The 26426-nt window shown below is 55.7% G+C and overlaps 1 protein-coding gene across 2 annotated transcripts in view; it reads right to left on the bottom strand.

The window, feature by feature from the left end:
- LTBP2 (latent transforming growth factor beta binding protein 2) overlaps positions 1-26426 on the bottom strand; it is a 57201-nt gene that overhangs the window by 14312 nt on the left and 16463 nt on the right. For both annotated transcript variants that reach the window (XM_084519614.1, XM_084519615.1), the window contains exons 4-11: positions 17585-17766; positions 16255-16425; positions 14612-14812; positions 13884-14149; positions 12203-12305; positions 4769-4843; positions 810-932; positions 385-549 (exon numbers count right to left, since the gene is read on the bottom strand). In XM_084519614.1, coding sequence (XP_084375740.1) covers positions 385-549; positions 810-932; positions 4769-4843; positions 12203-12305; positions 13884-14149; positions 14612-14812; positions 16255-16425; positions 17585-17766 — 1286 coding nt within the window. The remainder of the gene's footprint in view (positions 1-384; positions 550-809; positions 933-4768; positions 4844-12202; positions 12306-13883; positions 14150-14611; positions 14813-16254; positions 16426-17584; positions 17767-26426) is intronic.

Raw genomic sequence — 26426 nt, 5'->3', positions numbered from 1 at the left:
AGAAGGTATTTTCAACAGCTGCTGGCTGGTACTCCTGGACACCAAAACCTAAATCTCTCCCCCAGGTCAGTATTGCTAGGAAAGGGTCACCCCACAAGAAGGTTCAGAGTGAGTGAAGGAGCAGAGAAAAGCAATCCCCTGGCACTCAGGCACTGAACACTTCGCACACCACTCAAGATGCCCTACACACACCAGATTTTTCCCAGCCCTGAGGATTTCTGCGCCTTCCTCTCCCCATCCCACCCCACTCAGAGACATGCTGAACTCACCCCCACTCCAGCAGCAGAGGTGAGGGAAGCCAAGCGAGACAGAAGGGCTGCCAAGCAAGGCCAGGCACAGCCGTGGCTGTGCTCTCCCCGCAGAGCTGTGGTTTCCCGGTCTCACCTGAGCCAGGCACAGGGCACGCCTTGCAGTTCTTGCCCCAGCCCTTGCCGACGCGGCTGCAGCAGCAGATCTGCTGGGTGATTCGGTGCGAGAGGGGGAAGGAGCACACGCCTCCGGCCGCCGAGCGGTAACACAGCCCCTGCTCCATCGACACCGCCTTGTCCGCTGAAACGCAAGGGCAGGGTCAGTGCCTGAGGTCCAGCCCCGTGCCCACCGAAGAGGGATCTGAGGGCACTCAGCCACTTGGGACTTTCTCTGCCCGTGCCCTCAGCCTGTCTCATGACAGGAGCAGGGGGCAGCACGCAGGCACGCAGCCTCACACCCACCCCCATGTGCAAGAGGCACAAAGCTGCAGCTCCACTGAGCTGTGGGGTCCTGCTCATGTCCTGCCCGTCCCCGTGCTGCTGTTCCCCCGGAGCACTTACAGATGCAGTGGCTGCGGGAGGGGTCCAACATGGTGCCAGGCCTGCAGGTGCAGCGGAAGCTGCCGCGGGTGTTCAGACACTCGGCGTCTTTGCACAAGCCCTGCATCAAGCACTCGTTGATATCTGCGGGAAGAGGGAGCCCTGGCTCGGCTGACAGCCCCTGGCCGTGTGGCTGGGTGCAGGAAGGGCTGCGAGGTGGAGAGGAGCCGCCTCTGCCCTTTTGCTGCCAGCCAAACCAGCCTCCAGAGCCTCGATGGTGCTTCAGAGGTGGAGGGATGAGGGCAGGGCACAGGGACTGGTGCCCCGTGTGGGTGCTGGCAGCACTCCGGCTGCTGAGAGAGCCCACTGCTAGGCAGGAGGTGGTGGACCAGGCTCTAGCTCATCGTTGTATAGTCTTCTTCTGGGCTGTAGGTCATGCAAGAGGGAGGACACCAAGTTGAAACACTGCCTCTGCCCCTGACTCAGCAAGCAACGTCAGGCAGTCTTCAGAAGGGAGCTGGGCTTCTCCCAGGGAAACGCCGTCAGTCTCATCTGCTTGGCCAGCAGTGAAGCCCTTCCTACAGCACCACGCAGGAATGTATGAGCTAAGCTGCAGAAGATGGGGGTTGGCAAAAGGTGCGTAAGGGGGGAGCCGAGGGCAGAACTCAGGGTGGAGGACAAAAAGGAAGCGCTCCTCACGGGTTGATCCAGCTTTATATCTTCGCTAAAGACCTTGGCCCAGAAAAGTAAGTGTGCTGATGAAATGTGCCGTCTCGGGAAGCACAAACCGTTCAGGAAGAGCTGGATGGGAGTGTGGAGCTGGACAAACCTCAGCAGCACTCCACTACAGATCTCATGTGCTACAAGCGAAGAGGTTGGAGCAGCCAGTGAGAGCCCACAGACCATGCTGCTGTACGGGATGCCAACGCGGTGTGAGGCAGCTTCATGCAACCACTTCCCAAAGCCCCAGGGCAGTCCTACCACCAGCATACAAGGCCTTGCTGGAACCTCAGGAGCCCTCTAGAGACTGTCTCAAGGCGGACGGGGTGCAGGGAAGAGCTGCTGGGACACTTGGAAGAACACTGCCTGACAGCAGCTAGGCACAGGAACAACTTTCCCCACTCTAGCTTATTCCTCGGAGCTGAGGCATCGCTGTTGGCAGAACTGGGGTGTCACACAGCCAGCTGTGACAGCTGGAGTTTAGACTTACTGACCGGAGAGGTCCTCTGCAGACCTGTGCTCTTAAACTCCTCCGTTCATTCCACCAGCTGCCCCACACACGGCTGAGGCACACAGGGGCCACGAAAACCAGGTCACGATGTTCAGCCAGTTGGAAGTACCAATGCCACAGGGATGTGCAACAGGCCAGGGAGAAACTGCATCTGTCTGCACTGATCTAGAGCCGGCCCTTATGCAGTTCCTGGGGCAGAGCTTTCAGCAGAGGATGGAGAACAACTCAACCCCCGGGTCTTCTTATGTGGGTTGCACAGACATCCCCTTGCATACCTCCTGATCACCCCAGACCCCAAGGAAGGACACCTCTCAAGCTCTCTCTAGATAGAGAAGTGTGAGCAAGTCCTGAGAGAATCTCCTCTGCTGACCAGAAGTGGTGGCCTCAGAGCAGAAACCCAACAGAGAGATAACAAAGCTCGGCAGGGAGGATCAACAGAGCACCCTGCATGGCAAGAAGACCTTCTCTGAAAGGATCTGCAGAGACTTTATGGCATGGATGATGCAGGAACCTGTGCACAGTGTGGTGCTGTCCCTTGCAGCTCGGGGAGGAGGGGGTGGCTGTGACAGTGCTGTGACAAGTGGCGTTTTCCTGCTCAGTGCCAAGCACAGGTGGGAGTTCACAAGCAAAAAGCAGTGCCCAGACCCCAGATGAGCTGGGAACCCTACTCAGAGAGGAGGCTTGGGCCGTGTGGCTGATCTCTGTCCCTTGCTGGCCCCACTCAGGGCCGTGTCACGCCGACATGCCCAGGGGATGAGGTGCTTGGCCTCCGCGTAAGCAAAGGGATTGAAGGGATTAGAATAATGAGCGCACAAAACAAACAAGCACCAAGGGCTGCGCTTTGTGAGCTTAATTTAAACCAGGGCCACACGCTGGCCTCGGTCCAGCCCCATTTTCCACTGGCAGCAGAAGACCCACCCACAGTGGAAGGCCCTGGGGGGAGCAGAGGCAGGCAGGCGCTCTCGGTGCCACACGCTCCTACCCCTGCCGCCGGCCAGAGCCATGGCTGACCCACAAGAAGAGGCCTCAGGCACCGTGAAACGAGGCTCATAAGCTGTCTCGGCTGCTTCCTCCCACCCGACACAAGCCTGCTGGTGCTCCTGAGGAACAACCACGCTGGGCCAGGCAGCGTGGTTTATACCAGTGTGTGGTGAGGAGAAAGGACCCGAGTCCGCAACAGGCACTGAGGTGCAGGTGTGTGTGGGACTGACCCCAGGGACCCCAGCCCACAGACGCCTCTGCCCTGTGTCTAGCAAGCACATCACTCCTCCAGTGCCCCCCTTCAGCCTGCGAAGCCAGAGCCCAGCAGAAAGGCTGCTGAGCTCCTCTCCTACAAGCCAGTGGCCTCAGGAACCGGCGGCTCTCATCCAGCCCCTTGGCTCCCCTCCTACCTGGGTTGGCAAGAGAAGGTCCCGTGTGGCCTCTCCCAGTCTGTCATCCCAATCACTCACTCTGGAGCTGAGCTGAGGTGCTGGGCTTCCAGACACACATCCCACAGCAACAGCAGGGATCGGAAAAGCACCTCGAGGCAGCAGACTGCAGAGCAGTGCTCCTCCAGCCTGGCTTACAAAGGAACACGAAGAGGCACACGTCTCTGGTTCAGGGCTTTTCCTGCGAGGAGACATCTTCCTAGCCAACTCCACATTGCCATTGCTCCTCAGCGTGCTGAGCCTCGCCCTGCTCCAGCAGGGACGCAGATCCAGAGCAGCGCCGCAAGTCCCAGCTCACTGCCATCAGTGGTTCCAGCTGCTCTGCTCCTCAGGCTCCCATTGAGCATCCCCGGGTGGCTCCTCACACCCATGGCACTGCCCATGGCCACACAAGGGGTGAGAGCTGAGCGCCACGGAGAATAGAAGCCGTTGTGCCGTTGAAAGTTCTCCCCCAGGACAATGGGGGGAGGTTGAATCATTAATTAAGGAAGCATGGTGGAAAGTCCCAGCGAGATGAGTCATTAGATTGCCAGCCCTGGGTTCGCGTGGCCAGGGCCCAGGCTCCCTGCTGCATCTTCTAGATGACACCTCGCAGCTTATCGTGAATCACGGGAAGGGAACCATAAAATTCCGCTGCAGTCAGAGCACGGAAAATGAAACACTGGGCCAAAGGATGCCAAATGAGTGTGAACCAGACAGAAAAGTGTGGTGGTGCCGTCCCCACATGGAGCTGAGGGACTGTGGGAGTGAGAAATGGATAGACCCCAGCAGCGCCGGGCAGGCAAGGCAGCCTGGCTGCCTGCACGAGTGACACACTCAGAACAGAGGAATCCACTTTTATGGCACTCTCCCCCTTAAAAAATCAGCAAATGAACAAGCAGTCAGCCTTCCAAAACAGTTTTCAGGCAACAGAACTGCTGTTGCTTCAGACTACAGGAGGAGAGCTGTGCGCTCACACTTGGCAGAGCAGCAGCACAGCCCCTTGCTGTGTGCACAGCAGGAACTGGGGACAGCATCCCAGCAGCAGGAGCAAACAGGTGAGCGCTCTCATGCTGGCCCAGCTCGGAGCTGACTGCATACAGCCTGAGTCATGTAGGTCAGGGTAACCTGTTGGGTTTTTCTTTTTTTTTTTTCTTTTTTTTTTTTCTTTTTTTTTTTTCTTTTTTTTTTTTCTTTAGATGTTTGATGGAAACACAGGGATTTTTTGTAGATCTTTATCAGGCAAGTTAGGTAACGGTATTTTACTTGTGTAGTTAATTACACCTCTGCCTGACAGTGGATGTGAGAAGGAGAGAGAGGGATGAAGGCAGCATCCTTACCTTGGCAGTGGCTCCGATTCAGCCTCTTGTACCCCTGGGGACACTCCACCTGTCCGTTCTCCACCACAGGGTGTGCTGGGAAGAAAGCAAACAGTGAGGGACATAGGCAGCAGAGCCACCCATCAGCGTCCTACCTTCTCCTCCACCCTCCCTGCAGAAGGTGTGCCTTGGGCAAGCCTGTGATGATGCCCAGGGCAGAGGGAGAGGTGGGCACTGCCACATTTCCCAAGTGGTGCCTTCTGCTGCTTGGCAGGTGCCACTCTGGTGGCTCAGAGGTGCTACCTGTGCTTTGCCATCCATCCCTGTGCCACCTCATCTCCTCCCTGGCCAGCTCAGAGAGCCAAGTGGCACATGACAAGGGGGATCAGAGCAGAAGAAATGATGGAGGTCCATGATAAGATGCTGAAATAACAGGCCAGGGCCTGTTTATTACATTTTCCCTCTTTTTATTTTCTTCCTGCCCCAGTCAGTCTCACCCAAAGAGATAAAATAAATAAAATAGCTTTGTGGGTTTCAAAATGACCTATAACCTGCACAATTAAACCTCTCCCAAGTTTTTACAGGCAAATAAAATGTGGCCAATAAATATAAAGAAGGGCAAAGTTAGGCACTGTATTTTGGAGCAAGGGAAAGGGAATCAGGGAGGTGAAGGGTTGAGGAGTGAGTAAGCCTGGGGTGGGGTAGAAAGAAGGGTGCTTTGTCTAGGGATGGGATTTTCCCAGGGTGGGGTCTCTTTATAACATTATTCTGGACCGTATGAATGGAAATGAGGAGTGTGTGTAAGAGCTCAGTGACTGTCCAGCCGTACTCCCACCACCCAAACTCCTCCTGCCTCACATCAGCAGCACACACTGGCGTCATAAATGGAAAGCCCTTGATGGCAACAGCCGTATCTAGAATCTGGCAGCTTCCTAACACATTGCAGCTTTCAAGAACCAGGGACAAACAGGTTCAAACCAGGGGACAAACCAGGCAGGAGATGTGCGGAAAGAGCCTGCAAAGGGTAAGAGAACAGTGTGCTGGGGGCAGAAAACAGGGTTGTCCATAACTCTTTGTCCTGGATACTCAGCCCTGTGATGCAGCTTGAAGCCATTCAAAGACATTTGGGGTTAGCAAAGGAATGTACGGGAACAACAAGCCGTTCCTCACCCTTCAGCAGACAGGAGAGGAGAAAGCCTGGGTTCCCCAGGTACATTAAATGAAGCTGCAAGGCTCTCTAGGTACAGGAGATCCTCAGTGGCCAAATGAAGGAAAATCTATCTACTCACCCCCTTCAACAGTTCAGCCATGGATTGTGGGCAGGAGGTGCATGTAAATACCCGGGTGTTAAGGGAAAGGGGGGTGCTGGTGATACTGGGAATCACTGGGTACACTTCCAACCTTCTGGGAAGGGAAAAACAACCCCTGGTGCCCCAGCGGGATTCCAGGTCCTCCCACACCGCAGCCTGTGGGCTCAGGGCTGCCGACAGGCATTAACTGTGCTTGGAAGCATCTGTCAGCCTCAGCACAATGTGATAACAGACACTCAAACGAAGCAGCATCGTTATGCACAAGCCCTGCGACGGGGAGCCAAGCACGCTGGAGATCAAACAGCGATGACATGTGTCAGAGCCCTGCTCCCTCTCCACAAAGCTTTTTGCAGAGAAACGGAGCCTGCGTAGCATCCTTCAGCCAGATGCTGCCGGGGAGAAGGCAAGGCAGAAAACAGCGGCGATGGGGTGAGCGGGGCAGCTCTTGTGCCACCTCAGCACACCAATGCGAGTCTGCAGAAACCTGCAGCTCATTACTGCAGCAAATCTCTTCCTTCCATGAGCTCTGATACTGCCGAACAACAGCAGAGGTGGCAAAACCCCTCAAAAACCAGCCAAGGACACCTGAGCTTCCTGCAGAGGGGATCAGCATCCATCCCTCTCCCACGCCACTGGCACGAGTTTGGAGGCTGCTGCTCTGGAACCCAGCAAGGGGCAACGCCTGGGAAAAAGCAGATCTGACGATCGGAGAGGGCAGAGGTCCTGGCCTCCTGTGTCTGTCTGACTGTCTGTGTACACTCTGTCCAGGAAGAGATTCTCCTGGAGGCTGAGCCTGGGCATGGAGCAGCTTAGCATCTGTTGGGCAGAGGGATTTCAGGCGTGCTGCCAGCAGGATGCCCTGGCTCCTGATTCAAGGCTGAGATTTTGGAGCATCGCCTCCTGGGCACTTCTGCCTCATGGGCTCAGCACTGATGGGTGGGCTCTACAGGGATCTGCCCACCCTCAGCCCCTCCTCATCTCCTCGTCTCTACCCTAAGCTAGGACAATTTTCAAGTACAGAATGAGAAGGAAAACAAATGCATGGAAATCGGGCATTTTGCAGTCTAGCAGGATGATTTCTAAGAAAAGGAGAACTTTGCCCCTTTCAGGAACCTCAGTCATTTCTGGAGACCCTGGCCTCACCCCAGAGAAGAGCTGGACCCCAGCATCTTCCCATGCTGGGCACAGAGCAAGCAGCCAGCAGGGTGGCCACCGTGCCTCCACTCACCCTGAATTTCTCAGCCTGTGGGCGAAGAAAGGAGCCAGGATGGTTTCACAAAACCAGGAGTGGTGGGGTGGTGGACCCTGCCAAACCTCAGCCCGGTTTGGTGTGGAGATGATCAGCCTCCAGGGAGAAAACACCTTGAAGATGTCAGGCCAAGAGCTAAGAGCCATGGCTGTGGGGATAAGATGAATTCCCGGGCAGAATGGACAAGCGAAGGACACGAAACCTTGGGTCCTGCTCTGTCACATCTCTCCTCTCCTCGGGATGGTCTGTGGTAGGCAGGCTCCCTCAGGACTTTGTCCAATGCCCCAGCAAAGGCTCTGGAAGCTGGGGATGGGTGGGCAGGCACCAGTGGTAATGTACAACATGAAACCAAGCCCTCTGGTCCATGCACAGTCACTAAGGATCTTCAAGGTGAAAAAGATGCTTGAGGGGAAAATGGCGCTGGTAATTACTGCTGGCCTTTGGGGTCATTCCAACAGAGGGAACGTCATTCTGCTGCCATAGCGGTACGAGGGACTTCTGTGCTTGAAACACTTCTGCAGCGCTGTGCTGCTGTGCACTGAGACCACAATACTGCACGAGCGATGAGCAAAACGGGAACACCACCAAACAGGGCTCTCCTGAAAGCTTTGCACTCCTACAGGATAAGACTTCACAGCACACAGTGCAGAAAAAGCCCCCTCTGTAGCCTCCTTCCCGTATTTCCATTTTTTTTTCTTTTTTTTTTTTTTTTCCCCTCCATATCCACCCGGATCTGATTGCAACAAGGGCAGACCAGGGGGTTGGTTTTCAAGGGGATTCCTGCTGCTGTTTCAGCGCCTGCAGGCACGGCGCAGAGGAGCGTGTGGCTCGCGGAGCCGGCTCCATGGGTGAGCTGCCACCCCTCGCGCGGTGGGAGGTCTGCCTGGGGAGCGCGGCGGACGCCAAGCCAGACATTACAGGATCCAACTTTCCAGTGAAATTCAGACTTTTCTCTAGGACAAAAAACTTGAAAAAACATGGGGAGGGGGAAAGAAAACAAAACAATAGCCCTTCGAAGACTTGTTTCTTCGTGCAGCACGGGGAGATGTGCAGCGAGCACAACCGGCGCCGTGGTGTGCGGCTGAGCCCACGCTCGGGCTGCTTGCAAGCCTGTGCTGCAGCGTGAAATAAGGACAGTGGGCAGTGAAAAAACAGCACCTGGAAGATGCTGGTTTGCTGCCGTGCTCAGAAAATCCCCCAGATCCACCCAAACTGGCAGCTCCTGCATGGCAGAGGGTGTCCATCGCTGGTGTTGGTTTCTCCTGAAGCACTGTGAGGTTGTGGAGTCAGGGAGGAGGTGGATCAGAAGAGGGCCTGGGGCATGGACAAGCCACAGAAGGCCTCATCTCAGCAAGTGCAACCCCCTCCTCTACTGGCCAACTGCTTGTCCACTTTGTGTCTTCTACTGGAGAAACCCCGGGGATTTTCAGAGCTGCACACCTCAGCAAGCAGTCCCTCTGGTAAGTCTTGGAGTTCAAAAGTGAAAGAAAATAAATCTGAGGTGGGAGAAACTTGGTCTTACACCATAGCAAACACCTTGCCTTCAGAAAAAAACTCTGCGTTACCTGTTTCCTTTGCCCCCATGTGCCTGAGGAGGACCAAGGACTAATGCTCAAGGAAAACCAGCTCACACCCTCCCTGGGACCTCAGTTGACCTGTAGCTTCCAGGGAAAGATGAAACACTCTCTGGACCTTGCTGGTTTTACTTTGCACAGACCATCACTTGTCCTTGCTCCAACATGTTCTCCACAGGCCACCATATGCCCCAAAATTGGATGTGGTCTGGTAGGTAAGCAGGAGCAGATCTGCCCAGCAGCGTGCCTGATACTGGCACTGCTCCAACACCCTGCCTGTGTTTGGGCTTCCTCCCCGCCGTGTCCACGTGTCCTGTCTCCAGCAGCTTCCTCAGCCTGATCCCCTTCTCACACTACCAGCTTTCTTTGGGCTTTACCTTCCTCCTGTTGCGATGTAACCCCCTCTGCGGACAGCCCTGGCCTGCTCGCACCGCACCTCTCCCTCTGTTCTGACCCCAGCTTTGAACACCGTCCCTTTAGAGTGCAGACACAGCATGCAAGTGCCTTAGCTTTTCTGAGGCAAGGCAAAACACAAAGAATAGCAGGGATTGGTCATGGCAGGTTCACTCGGACAGATGCCTGCCTTGGTTTCCTCCTCTCCTCTGATGTCTTTCCGCACACAAACATGCACCAAACATGAAAGCTGCGCTCGACAGAGACATCCGGACGTATCCAGACTCTACTAACAATCAGTGTCTCGGGCAGACAGTCAATCCAAACAAGTTCCCCATTTGTCTAGCTCTTGCCTGGCTGCACTTCTGTACATTTGTAAGTGTTTACACTGAGCTCGCTTCTGCCATTTCTGTCTCTGGTTGCTGGAATGAAATTCCCAGAGCTGTCAAGTCTGCTCTGGTGCATGCCTCCCCGGGACGCACGAGTGCAATGCCGAAGATCGCCGTGCCAGGAGGAAAGCTGGAAGCAGTCACTGGACATGTTATCTCTGCGCACGTGACAGCAGGTCACCGAGTGACAGCCCAGCAACTCTGAGAGAGGGAAACGCGAGCCAGCAAGCCCAGGAGACAGAAGGGACGTGAGTGCGGGACGTGGTCTGCAGCAGGGGCGATGCAGAGAGATGCCGTCACGCTGGAAAAGCAGAAGACCTGGGAGTCCCAGCAGAGGGTTACGGCACTTGGTGGCTCCATTAAAGCAGAAAGATCACAGAGAAAGGAGTGTTTCCCTGGCTCTACCCCAGGGTGAGAGCTCTTGTATGCAAAGTCAGCCCTCTGGAGAAAAGCGTGCCTTCATCCAGTGCCTGCCCCACAGCTCCCGTCGCTTGCACTGTGTGGTCTTCTGCATGTGGGGCTGGTTACAGGGCAGCCAGAGGTAGCCAGCAGAGGAAGATGCTTGCACACAATTAAAGAGGACCAAAACAGCCCCTTCAGCCAGCCTGAATTCCTGCCAAAATCAACACGACCCATTTGGTCTCCATAGGGAAACTGTATCCCCCAGAGCCAGAGGGACTGAGGACGGGATTTTCTAGTGGCACAGGAAGACAGCAGACCCACAGGGATACATTTTTCTTATCCCCATGGAATTAATCTGAAAAAAAAAAAGCCAGACAAGTGTCTGTCCACTCAATGAGGACCAGCAGCGACAACCTCCCTGGAGCTGCAGCTGGGACTCAGGCATGCGCCGAGCCGGGGGAGTGGGACCTGCTGGCAGTCAGGAGGCATTTCTTAAACACATTTGTTCAGCTGGCTGACTGCAAAGAGCACATGGGGGTATTTCATGGCTGTTTTCAAGGAAACCTGTGACTAAGGAATGATTTTGAAGCCTGATAGTCTAAGTCCAGCAGAGGAGACCCTGCTGCAGCTCTGGCCATGATGGCTGAGAGAAGCCTAGCATCCTGGCATGGGCAAGGAGAAAGGAGGTGCAGAGATTTGGGAGCCATCTGCAGCCTAACAGAAGTGCTGAGCAGGCCTCCCCTGATGGAGGGGTCGTGGGGAAATAGAGCAAGCGGGAGACTGCTGTGAGGTGGGCAGGAGAAAGCCATGACCGGGGGGGTGTGCAAGTCGGATACTCATTAGAAAGAAAATACTGGAGTGCCATGGGAAGAAGAAGAAGGGGCATCTCCCCAGCCGTGTGGTCACTCGCACCCTGGTGTGCCCAGGGCTCCCTTGGGGCTGGCACACGGAGGAGCTCAGGCCGGCAGCAGCATGGCCCGTGGCCACGGCAGAGCAGGGAAATGGCAGCAGGCAGAGCTCCTCGGAGCTGCACTGGGTTCCAGGATGCTGACAACCCAGTCTGTGATTGCAAGGAATTTGGCTCCAGACAGCATTACCCCCTGGCTGAGGAGGAGCTGAATCAGGGCAGCGCAGGGAGGACAAAGAGATGCAAACAGCTCTGGGAGGTGTACACAGGAGGGAGAGACAGCCCTGGGGTAGAGCTGGGAGGCACCGAAATCACACTGGCACAAAACCTCCTGCCTTGGACACCTCTGTTCTGTGGTCAGAGCACCGCTGGGTCTGATCCAGCACTTCTGTGCGGTGAAGACGTGAATGAGCAACCAAGCAACGATGAAGGAGGGCAGCAGGGAGGAAAGAAGGGAGCAGCTCCCTGCCTGCCCGAGCTGAGCGGCAGCCTCCTGTAGCGCCCTGCAGTGCTGGCACAGGCCAGCACCTTGCCCTGCTCTGCATCCAGCCTGCACCAGAGGCTAGAGCTGGTTCCTCACACCCCATCCCATCTCACCCCATCCCATCTCATCCCATCTCATCTCCCAGCCCTGAGCCCCCACGCCCTGGGCAGCGAAGGTGGGCAGCACGGCCACGTGCAAGGGGGACATCTCCCATGGGGGCTGCCCCCCAGGCAGGAGCCGTTCAGCACAGCCCCTCCGCGTTCCCCTGCAAGGCGTGGGGGGGTGATAGACGATGGGCTGAGCCCCCCACCCCAGCTGGGATGGCACACACCCTCCCCACAACACACACGTGCTGCCGGGCGTGCGAGGAATCCCCGCCGGGGCCGGGTGGGCCCGTCCAGCTCCCCAGCACCGGCGCAGCAGCGCTGGATGCCTGTGCCCCTGGAACGGACAGCGGGTGTGCTCCTGCCAATTGTTTGATGTAGTGTTATTTCCAGAGCCCCTGCCAAGCCCGTGTCGGGCTGAGAGCAAGCCCGTAACTCTATAGGGCCGAGTCTGCAGCCTCCTCCGCTAATATGGGACTGCACCTCCTAAAACCGCGGCCGTTGTTTTCCCGTTTCTCCCTCCGAATGGGTCTGGCACAGAGGGACCCCTGGCAGCACAGGGCTGCCGTGGAGGCAGCATGCCACGCGTGGAGCCAGCACCCACGCAGACCGCAGCTCCCCGTGCCCTGGCAGCGGTGCTTACCTGGCCGCGGGGGGCAGGCCAGGCACCGGTCCACCCCCCAGAAGAGCCCCACGCTGCCGCAGCAGTCCTCCAGCCTGGTCAGCCCCGGCAGGGGGTTGGTGCACTGCAGAGAGAGGAGCAGGAGGTCAGGCGTCTCCCTCCAGGCTGGGGTCGGGACCGAGCGTCCGTCCCGCCTGGCTGGCAAGCAGGGACAAGGCTCGGGGTCAGCCGCCGGCACCGTGCTCGCAGCACAGCTCCCCGCAGGGCCGGGGATGCAGTTTAAGACAGTAAACAGTTCTGCAGACAGAAAAACACACGGCTCCCTCTCCTGCACCCCTCGGAGAGGAAGGGGACATCCAGTGGAGCAGAACACGCACCAGAGATGATATCACCCGGCAAAGCCCTCAGCTCAGCCCCGCGCCTGGCCGATTAGCCAGCAAAATGGGTGCACCACTCCAGCCCTGCAGGGAGCTGGCGGTCAGGCGCTTTCCTTTGCTTAATGAGTCTCTCCCCCCCTGCTTCAACCCCCCGGCAAGGCCCTCTGGATTACAGGCTTCCCCATCAGAGCCGAGCCGCCGCAGCCCACAGGCCAGGTCTGGCCCCCGTCCACGTGCGGATGGCGGCGTGCCCGGCGCTTGCATTCCCATCAGCTGGGCTGCAGGCTGAGCTGGGAGAGGCGAGCGCACCCCGCCGGGCTCCACAGACCGGCCCCGATGCAGCCAAGCAAGGTGTGAGCGTGGCTGGAGCACCTCTGCCTCCCCCTCACCTCTTCTGAGACCTTCTCCTGCTCTGGAGCTGCTGGAGGGAGCTGCAGTGATCCTGAGAGCATCCCTGAGCTGGCCACGGGGCAGGCAAGCCTGCTCCGGGGGTCAGAGTGCCATTGTCTGCCCGCAGAGGAACAGGGCTTCTCCAGCCCCCTTCTGAGATGCCTGGGGTCCAATTTCATTATTTATTTATCTGGAGAATCCAGTTAGGGGTGTCTTGGATGGGAACAACTAAAGGATGGGACAGGAAGCAGCAGCAGCCCTGGGAAAGGGCTGAGCAGGGAGAGGAGGCAGAGTCCCAGGCTGCCCCGCTGGGGTCTCGCTGAGAGCGAGCAGCTCCAGGGAACTCACAGGTGTTCCTGTGGGTGCCAAAAACCTCCAATACTTTTCCAGTGACGCAAGAGAAACATATGGGGAGAGACAAAATAAGAAATTATGATGACTGCGGGACGGGGGTGAGAAAGCCCCTCACGTGTGTTTGCTTCCCAAGCCCTGACCGAGCTGCCCAGGAAGGCGACGTTCCATGGAAATCAGACTTTCATTTATCGTCTGAGAGGGAAAGGAATTTTCCTATGTTTTATACGTTTCCTACAGTAATCACAGAGCGTGGCTGTAAATGTTGCTATAAATAGGGCACCCTTTTTTAAACGAGACTGTGTGTGAAAGCTATCAAGTCTGGGCTACGCTGCCCCGGGGCACAGCCTGCTCGGGGCAAAACAGCATGGGCCAAAACAAGGGATTTTCCTCCCAAGTAACACACACAATACATTCTTCCCACGTAACACATCGCTGCCCGTGCCCGTAGGACTTGGGTGCTGTCCACACCGAACAGATTCACGTGATGGAAGCTACCATTCCTGCCCCATAGGCAAGCACACCACCCACAGAACAAGCAATATCCCCAAGCATTCCCCAAAACCTGGCGGGTGAGCCTTTACCTGCCCGTGGAGAGCCTCCCGAAAGCACCTCCCCAGCAGCCCCGGGGGTCTCTGCTGCCGGCCGCCCTCGGTGGCGATGCTGTTGCCGTTGGCGTTGGTGTAGGTGTGCCAGGGCGCGGCGGGCGGCTGAGGTACCAGCACGGCCTCCACGCTGTTCTCCTCCGACACCTCCGAGTCGCCCCGCACCCTGGCCACCTGGTGGATCTGCACGGTGGCCTCCGGAGGGTGGTTGATGTGGACGTTCACCAGGGAAGGGTTGAGGGAAGCTGGAAGGCAAGTTTAGGGCACAATCGTGACAATTTGGCAGCCGTCGGGCACCTGAAGAGTGTCTTGTCCAACACCAAAGTTATAAGAGAGGAGGTGTCTGCTGGCCCCACCAGTGTTTTCTGCTTCTATGCTTTGTCCCGAAAACAGTACAAAGCTACCAAAAGTGTTCTCCAGCAACCTGGGCCCTTCAGAAGCTAGGAGAACCACTTTTCTAATAACCTAGCCCAAAACTGCAAGCATAAGGAGACAGTGGCTTCCATGGGGCTGAGAATGGCTGCCCTGACGGTCTGAGGAGCAGCCGTGGAGGAAGAGGCAGAGATATCAGGGAGACCTGGGCTTCTGGCAGAGGAAACTGGTGTCATAAAGGAGCCACCAGCATGGGAAATGGTGGTGAGGATGGGTTTTCAAATCTAATTCTACTACAAAATTCAGGAAATCTGACTCAACACGGCCGCGCTCACCCAGCTGGTTGGACAAGGGCAGGGTGTAGGTGGAGTGCTTCATGGAGCCGCTGGACAGCGTGTTGGGCGCTCTCCCTCCTTGCTTCTTTTCCAGAGAGGGGGCCGGCAGGTGGCAAAACTTCCCCGTGGAGTTGGAGGGGCACCAGCACTCGTCCCGGCCCACGCAGCGGCCTCCGTTCAGGCAGGGGATCTGGCAGAAGTCTGCAAGGCAAAGGGACACCAGCTCAGTGGGGACACCGAGACACTGCCTCTAGCTGAGGAGCTGGCATGGGGCTGGCACGAGCCCTGTGGTGCCCCAGGGGCCTACCCTGTCCCCCCTGCACCTCACTACCCAGCACGTGGGGAATCTGGGGTCCTCCCTGAGCCCCTCAAAAAGCCGGGGCCATAACTCGGTGAGGAGCCCTCGCTTGGGGCCATGGCCAGCGTGGGGTGTCTGCAGGCAGCCAAGTCAGCACAATTCCTGCTCTTCTGCATCGGGGGATCGCGAGCCCCCTCCCCACTTGGCAGGGCTTTGCCTCCCGGCCCGGGAGGGAGCTGAGCAGGGACGGGAGAGGCAGAGGAGAGAACAGGCAGGGAGCCACATGCAGGGCCTCTCTCCCGGCCAGCCCTGGCCCTGCCAGCAGCTGGGGTGGGGGAAGCGTGGAGTGGGACAGGACTGGGAGCAATTCGTCTGCTCGGAAAAAAAGCCTCCGCTGATGAAACTGAAGTCACGTCTTTCTGGCCTCATCAGATGGCTGGAGCAACCCTCTCCGTGTGAGCAGCACTTGGGCAAGGCATGGGATTTCCCGGCGGATCATCCTGACTCATTTCAGCGTGAGATGAGACACTGCTATTGCACATCCCAGCACGGCTTGTGATGTTCACCCCAGGGGACGGGCTCCCACCCTGCTGGGAGCTCATGTGCTCGAGCCCAGCAGACAGTTCTGGGGGGAACAGACACGCTTTGGACTGGGATCCAGGCATAAATTACCACAAACCCCGTAACACTCGTTGTCCACAACTGCCAGACTTTGTACTCTCTCGGTGTAGGAGGAACCTGAGAGTCACAGAGGCTTTCAGGAGCAGTCCCACCAGGTCCCGTTGGCTGCTCCCATAGCTGGCTGGAGGTCAACGTGCCCACCCCACAGCCGGGTATCCCAGTGACCTGCCGAGCAGTCCCAGCAGCTCTCAAAGGCAAGCAGAGCTTTCTGCAGCCCTGTCTATAGGAGCAGCTTGCAACCTGCAGCCAGCTCTCCTGGCTGCCACGTGAGTGAAAGGAGAGAACAGGAGGAAATTAGGTGATGAAAGTCAGCCCCAGGACTGGATGCCAATGAAAGCAGTGAGCTGGCTCGGAGAAGGAGGGGGCGGCGGGGTTTGGCTGCAGGCCTGACTCGAGTGCATGCGTCCCCCCTACCTGGGGCGGGATGGAAACAGAATTTGCTTGCCCAGGAAAGAGAGCAATGAGGCAAGGTCTGTCTTCTTCCCCCAGAGGCAGAGATGGAGTAAGCCCCAAGGACTCCAGGAGACATCTTTCTAGCACTGGGAGAGGCCATCTCCTCCCGTCCCCAACCAGCCCAAGCCCTCCTTCTGTAGAGGCAGGGAAGGCAGAAGGAGGAGAGAGGGGGAGAGGCACAAAGGCGGGCTGGGGGCCTTGGGGTGCTCACAGATGCGGAAGCCAGACTTGGGATCGTGGTCGTGCCCCCCTTGGCTGTACAGAGTGGTGGTGTCTCCCTTCTCGCAGCTGTTGTAGCAGCGCCCGCTCCGGCACGTCTGCTTGCAGATGGTGGGCGTGAAGACGATTTTTATCTTCCTGATCTTCTCTGTCAGGTTGGCCCCTATGGAGGAGAAGGACAGTGCTAAGTGGAAGAAGCATCTCCAGACCAAGGGGCACTTAATCTGCATCTCGAGCTCCCGTGCATTCCCAGAGCAAGGACTTGAACTCGAATATTATTATTTTTTTCCCTGTTTTAAGCACCAGTCCTTCTCAGACCATTTCAGTAGCATGGAGCCTGGCTGCCCTTAAGCCACTGACAAGCTTCCCACACAAATAACCACAGCGGTGTCCGTCAAGGACAGCGTGAGGTTTTGAAGTATATCCATGTCTCCCTGCGAGTGTCTGCTGACCTCCTGCGGTTACCTGCACTCCTGCCCTGGTCCCTTGCCATCGTCACATTAGGTACGGGGGAGACTTGCACTGACAGCTCTTGGAGGCTTGTGGAAAATGAACAACAGGCAGAGCTGTTGTGCAACCACGAACTAGCTGGCTTGACACCAGAGCCCTCCATCCCTGCCCAGCAAGACAGCAGTTTTGTGGGTCCCCCCTTGCTGTTCTCGCCCCCCACTCTTCCCGTTTCAACCCCTAATTTCGGATTGCAACTTCAGTCGGGCTCGCAGCCCTATTTATAAGGGCTGAGATGCTACATGGTGCCTTGGAGCTTCCTTGGGGAGCCATGGCTTCAGGGGCAGCCAAGCTGCAGAAGACAACTTGCATCTGTCCTAGCTGGGGAGCTGCTGAGGCTCTGCCTTGGAACCGCAGGCAGCCTGGCCTGATCCCTGCTCATGTCAGAAGGCACAAAGGGGGCAGCCAAAGGGAAGAACTAGGTGCTGGTTACACAATCTGACCTCCGGGGCTGCTCTAACAGAGAGAGAAGCTGGGAGGCACCATTCCTACAGGCTGAGGCAATCCCTGCTTCAGGGCAGCACGCTGGGGTGATGTTCAACAGCCCCAGGAGGCATCTGTCACATCTCCCCAGCTGCCAGCATTTTCCTCCCCTTCAGCAGGGTCTCCTTCTTCACCACACTCAGCAGCATCACCATTCTCACCCCTCTCTCCTCAGTCCTCCGTTTTTCTCCATTCTGCTCCCTTCTCCCCCTCGGAGCTGAGGTCTCCTCCTCTCCCCACCTCCAAGGTGCTACAGGGATGTCTGGGACCTCCTGTGACACCCCGGGACACAAGAAGAAGCCCCGAGAGAGTGACACCCCTGCAGGCCTTACCCCTTGCAGCCAATGTGTGCTCCTGGGAAGCCGCGTGGGGCCCAGAGCTGCTCTGCTCGTGCCCGTGCCCGTTGGGGAGCGCGTTAGACGTGAGCTGGCCATGGCTGGCTGGGTACCGCCGGACAGTCCGCGAGGGCCCCGTGTGCTGCGGGGGGACAGGAGAGCCGATTCTGCTCTGGGTCCTGCGGGAGAGGAAAAAGGAACGGATATTCCTCATGCCCGGGGACATCCCCGGTGCCACGCTGAGCCAAATAAACAAAGCTTGGCCCACGAGAGTCACAAACACGAGAAAATGATCCAGAACCGATTCCTATAAGTGCCCCAAGTTCCTTTCAACATCCCAGCCTCAGACTCCATCAAAATCAAGCATAAGCACCAACAGGTTTTTGTCTTACCCTGTCTGCCCCAACACCTCCCTCTCTGACTGAACAGCTGGGGCAAAGAGGCTCGCCCTTTCCCACTGAAGTGCACGAAGACGTCCATCACATTGTATGGTTTTTGCCATTTTCCCTGTCACAGTCAGCACAGGGGAGGTGTTACAGTGTCGCCTGGGAGCACGGATTTCTAAAATCAATAGGAGCAGATAATCCAACGAGAGCTGGCTGACAGCAGCTCTGGCTCACTGATATTCCTGGCTTGGCTGTCTTGGCATAATGGTAGGTTTTGGGGAGATGGAAAGGCAGCTAACAGCGCGCTGGTATTTGAGCAGGTCAGGCGTGATACACAAGGTAACTGCTGGCCAGGGAGCCAGGAATCAACCCCGAAAAACATACTGGAAAAGATGACGCACAGGTCGATTAATTAGGAACTAAAGGAAAGGAATATATAAATGAGGTCGAGACAACAAGGTCTATGGAGAGCTGTTCTTCTCAAACGAGTCCATTTTCATCATTTGATAGAATTACAAACACACACACGACAGGCTTGGAGGCCTTGCTACGCCGATAAAAAAATAAACACAGCAGTAGAGTGTCAATCAAGCACATGTGCAATGAATAACAAACTGGCGGTGTGACAGGACGCAAGAAGCAATTGTCACTGGGGAGCGAATTAGATGGGTTCCAGAGTGATCAGTACGAGGTCTGGCACGGCTCTGCAACTTCATCTGGAAATAAATATTTTTATTTCGAAATAAACATGCGATCGACATTGATAATGTGTGCTGCTGACACACAAATTTGCAATGTGGTGTATCGTGATGAGAACAGAGCAATCATACACAGCGGTTTGGATCACTTTGGAGGGCAAATCCATCCAAGCAATATGGGATTTTAATACAGCCAAATGCAGAATTACACTTCTAGAAAGAAGGAATGCAGGCAGCAGCTGCAGATAGGAGACTACCCTGGAAACCAGCAATTCTGAGAAGATTTCAGGGGTAATGACAAGCAATTAAATATAAGCTGTCAGCTCGATACCCTGACATCGGGGTAGCGAAACACTGCAGGAACAGGGAGGTGTTTTACCTCTCTGCACATCCTCATCACAGCAGGGAGCGTATATGCTAAAATATCACATCTAGTTCTGATGTGAAATATGTCACACTTTCTGAAGGATGTTGAAAAACCAGGGAAGGAACAGGAAAAAACATGACAAAAATAATTTGAGGGCTGGTGAAAATGCCATTCTTTAAGAAACCTGAAGTTGTCAATCTCTTCAATTTATCAAAAAGAAGATGAAGAGGTGCTCTGATTACAGGGCACGGGCTTCTCCACAGGAACAAACTGCCAGGTGTAAAGAGCCTTGTAATCTAACAAACAGCATAAAAAGGCAAAGCATGAAACGACATCTGCAAACCAAAGCCAAATTATTCCCTGCTGGAAATCACGCCCACACCCACGTGCAGCAGTCTCGCTGCCCTCCTTCTGCCAAAAACCACCAAAGCAGTGGGGTCCTGATAGCATGGCTTCAGGAGAGGAAAGAGTACTTCTAGGACATATCAGTGGAACGCTGCAGATATAAATGAATGAAGATTAGTTATCTGTGCTGTCACAGAGGCTCTTTCAGTTTATTTATTGATCTATTGATGGTTTCTGGCCTTGACACAAGTCCCCGGACTGGATACCTGCAGCCTATTTGTCTCTAATGCAGGAAAGCCTGTGAAGGTGAAGCGGCTGAGCTGCTGTAAGGAGGCAGGCACAGGAGTCCTGAGAAGGGAGCAGCACAGGTGACCCATGCTCCCTGCACGGCAGCATTGCAGACCGAAGGCTTACATGCTGTTCAGAGAGGAGTCTTGCTAAAGGTCATGCAGGGATGGAGGCAGAGCAAAAAGCATTGGTCAATGAGCAGGGATGGATAACAAAATTCATCAGGGGTGTAACCTACTGATAAAAACATCTGTTGTTGTTAAAATCACAAAATTCACATTTCTAAGCTACTATCCAGCCCTGCTGCCAACAAGGAAACTTCTGGTTCCTGTTGCCTTCTCTTTTGCTACGTGGTGTGCCACCACTTCCTTGGTTAGGAAAGAAGGAAAAGCCACACAGAGCTCTAGGGAGGCTAAATGAGCCCTACCAAGCTCTGGGAGCTGAGGAACACTCGTTCTCTGATTTCTGGTGAGAAATCCCAAGCGTAGTCCTATGGGTGAACATGGGGGCTCCAGGACTTGGCTTTGTATAGTTAGAAGCACCCAAAAGGGAAAAGGCAAGAGTTCCCCAGCCCTGCAACGCTTACTGTCCTGGTGCTGATCATCCTAGGGCACCCTGAACCCTGAGTTTTGATGAGTCGCTGGGTAAGGGTGGCCAGTGGCACGAGGCAAAGAGTTATCAGCTCTGGTGCTTGAGAATACTCACACCATGGTTATCCTTGAGGAAGGGAGCGTGCCATGTGCAAGCAGAAGGGCTTGGCTGGGCACAGCCCATGGCCTGCATAAAGGAATTCTGTCCCTCAGCTCTGGGGATAACTCTGATGATTCCCAGGATCATCAGATTTTGTAGGGGAAAAAAGGCAAACATATGAAGAGCTTTCCAGAAAGTACTCATTAGTGTCTCGGTTATGAAGAAAAGTGGATTCTATGGGCTCACTGCAGACAGGCAGTGCCAGCCTCATCAAGGAAAAACGGAGGAGGAACGTTACCCCAAGCCTCACCATACTAGAGGACAAGCCATCCTACTGGGATCCTGCTGGCACAGCGTTCCAGTGTGTGTCGCAGCGGGGAGAGGCAGATTTGCTTTGAATTAATTTGTTTATTTGGTTCTATTCTAGGCAGATGAGCTCTGGGATTTGTACACTGGGTTGGGTAACACCCTGCTACCCCAGGCCACAGAAATCAATGGCAAAGGGCGTCTTTCCATCCCGGTTTGTCAGATTCAATCCATCCCTAAGTCACGCCAAGCGGCTGGCTCAAGGTCAGGGAATATAAAACAGAGGTTTTCCCCTCCAAATTGTCAAAGTCAGTCCACGCTGGGCAGAGGGGAACTGGTTCGCTTGGAGGGTTTCAGGGAATGGGCCCTGAGCTCCCCATGTCAGCACAGACCTGGCCAGAAGGCGCTAGCAACCCCCAACCATTTGGTGGATCCTAATATATGTCCAGAGCTTGAAGTCTTTATTCTAGAGACTTCAGTTCCAGTTCAGTTCTAACAGATCTTCAGTGCCACAAGTTCTCTCCCCTGAGTTTGTCCTTGGGGGAACAGAGAGGACAGAGAACAGACGGGGCTGCTCCAGATCACCACAGGGCTTCCCACTGAGGGAGGATTCATGCTACCTCTCACCATGCACCTGCTCCAGGAAGAGGCACTGAAGAGGAAGAGGAGGTTGAGACCTCGAGAGCTGCGCTCTGGGGCACTGAAAGTCCCAAGGCTTCACATTCATTCAGTCTCACAGCCTCCCCCAGCGCGGCATTACTCACTTCCACGCTTCCAGCCAGGCACAAGGCCAGCACAGATCTCTGCCGCATGGAGCCTCTGCAGAGAGGCAGTGGTCTCTTCCTTTATAGGCAACTGCCTGCCAAGCAGCTGGTTTCCCTGCTCTTCATCCGTCAGAGCTGCTGACAGCTCTCTCCGTGTCAGGCACAGCCTGTGGGGCAGGGACAGCCTGCAGGCTCCTGGGACACCTCTCCTGTGCTGCCCTGGGACACCCACCCTGCTGCGTCCCAATAACAGCAGCAGTGCCCGAGGGGAAGCACGGGTCCAGAAGGGAAGGCAGAGGAAGCAGTACTGCCCCTAAGGAGCAGGGATGCCTGTCCTGCTGGTCTCACCTGGTACCTCTCACCCCACAGAGGACAGAGAGCAGAAGGCTGAGCAGGCAGGCTCCTGGTAGCCACACTGACGAATGCGACAACTGCTGTTTTCTGAACCAAGAACCAACCACATTTTCCTTTACGAGCCTGTCATTTCAAGACCCGGCACACAGGATCACAATAACCAAGTCGAAATCACCGTGACCTCAGGGTCCAAAAAGCAAAACTGTTTTCCTAACCCACTGTATATAGAAAGTATTTTGACAAACGCTCCGGTCACTGTTGATGATCGCACTTGGTGTGGGTAAACAAAAGCCATGAGGACTCCAGGTGGACGTACAGCTGCGGCTCCTCTCCGTGACCCATGGGCAGCTACCCTCGTTGGGGCTGGAGGCAAAGGTGGCAAATTCTTCAAAGCACTTCCCTCTCCCTACCAGCAACACCTCAGTCTTTCCTGGATTTCGCTTCTCTCGGCTGCTCTTTGTTCAGCTGTTGGTTTTGGCCAGATCGCTAGCGAGCTTGGAAGTGGTGCACTTCGCATCTTGCGTAAAGGAAACGCAGAGCCAAGTGCCACGGGAGTATTGCTCTTGTTTCATCCGGGCTGCCTTGCCCTCTCCACACCCAAAGCCTGGCTGACCACAGCCGGGTGGGCAGCCCGAGGCACTGCAGAGTGAATCCTGGACAGTGTGGGCAGGGGGTGCTAGCCTCAGACGTGGACCAGGGCTGGAAAATCACTCCTGGAGCTGGAAACAGATCAGTGAGCTCACACAGGGACCACTTTTTGCTGCGGAGCAGTGGGTGCTTCCCAGCAGGACAGCAGCAGGGAGCGGGATAGGGCTGGCCAAAACAGAAGTGAAGACACGAGGCCCTCAGAGAAGGATCCATCTCCCAGGAGCCAGGAAGCCCCATCTCCAGACCCGAGTCCAAGCAGCTCTGTCTGTCCATCACCAACCTGCTGCCCTGGGAAGCGGCTGCTGCCACCTGCTTCCTGCTGGCCAACCCTTCCCAAGTGGCTGCTGCTTCTTGCCCAGGGAGCAGGGATGGGCAGGGGGCCTTCCTGGCTGGACCCACACAGCGGGGGACCACTGGCTTTGGGACACCCCACAGCGAGGCCCTGGGGCCGCAGAGCGAGGCTCCTCGCAGCGGGGAACCCCCCCAGCTCCTCCAGCCTTAGCCTGCACCGGCTGCTCCAAGAGGAGAGCTCGCAGCCAGGACGGGGGCTGAGTCACGCTCAGCCCCTGATAACCTGCCAGGACAACAGGAGGGCTCTCCCCTGCTCTTGAAACACCAAACAACATGCTCGGTATCTGTCTTGTCCGTTCGCCTGTCCCCTTGGCCAGGCGCCCTTGCCGCTTGAGGCCACAGGGACCAAAGGCAGTGATTCACTTCCCCCTTTGTAATGCTCTGCGGTTGCCGATTTTCCACTAAAGCATCACAGAAGAATGGGCAGCCTCCACACCAGTGTCTGTGTCTACAGGGGGAGAGGAAAGCAGCCAGCCTTGGAAAGCAGCAAATTGACCGCAGACCAGAAACTTCCCCTTTCTTGGACTCGGAGCAGGTTCCTCAGCAGGCAGACGGGATTCATGGCTCAGGCTCCAGGCCCCGGAGCACAGGGGGGGCACAGCTTCGAGAGCACTGAAGTCTATTATCAATTAGCTCGCAAACATGCTGACAAGGAAGACAGCTCTGTTAGGACGCAGGGAGGAGGGGGAAACCACACCACACAAGGCACCTGACTTCAAGCCCACCCACACGGTGTCCATAAATCTCGGCTCCGTTTATCATCCCCACGAGCAGCAGAGGAAGCTCTGAAACCTGCCCAGCCCTGGCTTATCACTGTCCCACCTGTGGCTGCCCTCAGCCCCGGTACCCCCTGTGAGTTCCCTGCTCTCCAGGGTGGTGGTGAGGGCAGGAGAAGTTCTCCTGGCCTGGAGAAGCAGGTGGTGGGGCAGAAGACCCTCCTGGCTGGGGAGAGGCCACAGGAATGACCAGCCGGGTGTCCTCGAGCCCGATTCCCAGTCACCCGCAGCCAGATCTCCTGCCAGATGGGCTGTCACGGGGACGTCAAGGTGAGGGGCCACCCCATTCCTCCTTCCAGTCTCTGTCCCACTTGGATGTAGGAGCCTGGCCAGAGCGGCTGCTCACACGTCTCCGCTCAGCTCTCTGCTGACACAAAACCTTGCCCCACACGCCACACGTGCCACCTGCCACGCCGTCACTGCTCGTCTTTGTGCTCTCGCTTTAGCGAGCAAGCAACTGCCTCCCTGGAAGCGGGCCAGCTCTCCAGGCATGGGAACAGCACCTGCCCGGCCCGAGGAGGGTGCAGACAGGCAGCAGGGCACGGCACGGGGCTGGCACGGCAGCAGGGGGCCCTGGCTGGCTCGGTCAGATTTTGGGGTGCTGACCCCTTGGAGGGCCACAAGCGGGACTGCAAAATGCCAGGACCCCAAACCCATCTGATGAAACTCCCAGCAGAGGCGTTGGGCACACTGAAGGCGGGGTGACCTGTCCCCCTCTACGGCAGGCAGAAAACAAGCATGGAGTTCGCATTCATCCTGCTGGTGAGCAACTCCAGCCCCCCCCACCGAGCTGCCTGCTTCAAAGCCCTGAGGAAACACATCGCCCTATTCAGCCCCACACCCACACGTGCCCGTGCACTGGTGAGTGGGGGCAGCCAGCAGCCTCCCCCCGTTTTACACGGGCATAGAGAGGGCAGGCAAAGCCTCTCCCACAGCCAGCAGGGGGAAAAGCATGCCCAGGGGGCACAGGGTGGAGAGGAGACGTGTTTAATCCTCTCTGCTGGTAAAAAGGCTTTTCATCTACAGCCGTGGGAGACACCCACTCACCCTGGGAACACTCTAAGACATGTTTCGATTTAAAGTAGTGGCTTGTATGCAGGTTGGACACCCTGGCCTTTGGGTCTATGAGCTCCTTTCAGTTAGGTTTCCACGTCTCTCCATCCCCTGCCACACACAGGATTCCCTCACCTGCAGCACTGAGCCACGCTGGGACATCACACTTTGCTGCCCACTCTCAAAGCCAGTGTTCAAGAGGCATTTAGAGAACGTCCTCAATAACTTGCTTCGATCTTTGGCTAGCCCTGAAGCGGTCAGGCAGCTGGACCTGCTGTCCTTTGTAGGTCCCTTCCAACTGAATTATCCTATCCTATTGTGGTGGTTCCCACACCGGGGACCAGCAGGGAGGAGCAGGCTTTGTGAGCGGTGGGAAGGGACCAGGAGCAGGCACTGCCTGGGCACCAGCCCTCAGCAGGGACAGGGACAGGGAAGGCAGAGCTCCGGGATCGTTATCAGCCTGTCCTAACGCCCCTGGAAGAGTTTGGCACTCTGGTGCTGTGGCAAGCCTCGTCACTGAGAAATCAGGGTGGCCACCCTGCCGAGGCACAGGCAATCTAATAATACATGCTGCCTGCCCCATCCACATAGCCTCAGGCTCTGAGCGTGCTCCTCATGCTCCCAGGCCAGTTTTTGGCTCAGATGTGGGTCTGTTAACTGTTCCCCTCAGCTCCCACCCTTCCAATTTGCCAGGATCTTTTCTGGCAATGAAAACCACCTTGGCTAAGTGCAGGACCCCGGGTAGCACAGGAAAAAAGCCCATGCAATCGGGTCTTCTGCCTCCAACATCCCAAGCACGCCTGGTCCCTCATGTGCAGCCACACTGCATTGCTCTCTGCTGCTTAATTTGCTGTTTGCTCCCACTCTGCAAAACCTCAGCCTCTCCTTCTTCTGGATTTCTTCCTCCCATGGAGGATTTTTTCCTTCGGCTGTAACAGATAATATTTTTCCACTCTGAATCTGTTCATAGTTCCTGCAAATGCTTAGTTTCTGGGGACTTCTACATCTCCATTTCAACCCCTCCTTGTACCAAATCAGCTTCAATCCATCCCTCAAGTCCTGCCAGCACTCGGTGATTTATGAAAACACTCAGAACCAAAGAGAACCCCTTTGATTTTGCTTAAGTACCAGCTTAAACCAAAAAGGGCAGCATACGACCAGGTATGAGAAACTGCAGCATAATCCGTATGCACAAGGAAGCTGAAAGAAAGCTGGACAACAAACCAATGCAGGCACCGGGGAAAAATTCTCCAGTGTTTGATCGTGTGGCCTCGGTGCTTTTTAAACATCTTTCTTTTTCACACAACTGCTATATAAATTGTATGGTCATAAATGTCCCAAGTGATGGATGTGTAGTATATAAAATCAGCTATAAACTGGATTTTCTGTACTACTTCACCCATCACATGCACATTGCATTTGCCGTGCAGGCTGCTGTCTAGCATGTAGTCTCAGACAAAGCTGACAGCAGCAGCATTTTTCTTTCAGGTAGAAGGAAAAGTGCATTTGAATGTTTTCTCCCAAAGCCTAGAGGCTGAATTAAGTTATAGGAATGGCTCCCGAGGAGGTACAGAAGAACCAGGCCTAATATAAAGACCATATTTGGAGCTTAAAAGGAGCCCGAAAAGCTCGCTATCCTCCCGCTGCTCTGAAGTGTATGCAACCCCCTAGAAAGTAAATACATAAAACACATAAAACAGAATGGTGCTGACAGCTTTAAAGCACCAGAAAGTCGAGCAAGTGTATCTGGTGCCAGGCTCGAGAAGGTGTATCTTGCAATTTAAAAATAGAAGTATTTTTATATAAGAAAAAT

Source organism: Aythya ferina, assembly GCF_964211825.1.
Source record: "Aythya ferina genome assembly, chromosome: 5".
NCBI lineage: Eukaryota > Metazoa > Chordata > Aves > Anseriformes > Anatidae > Aythya > Aythya ferina.
This window is presented reverse-complemented; position numbering and strand designations above follow the sequence as displayed.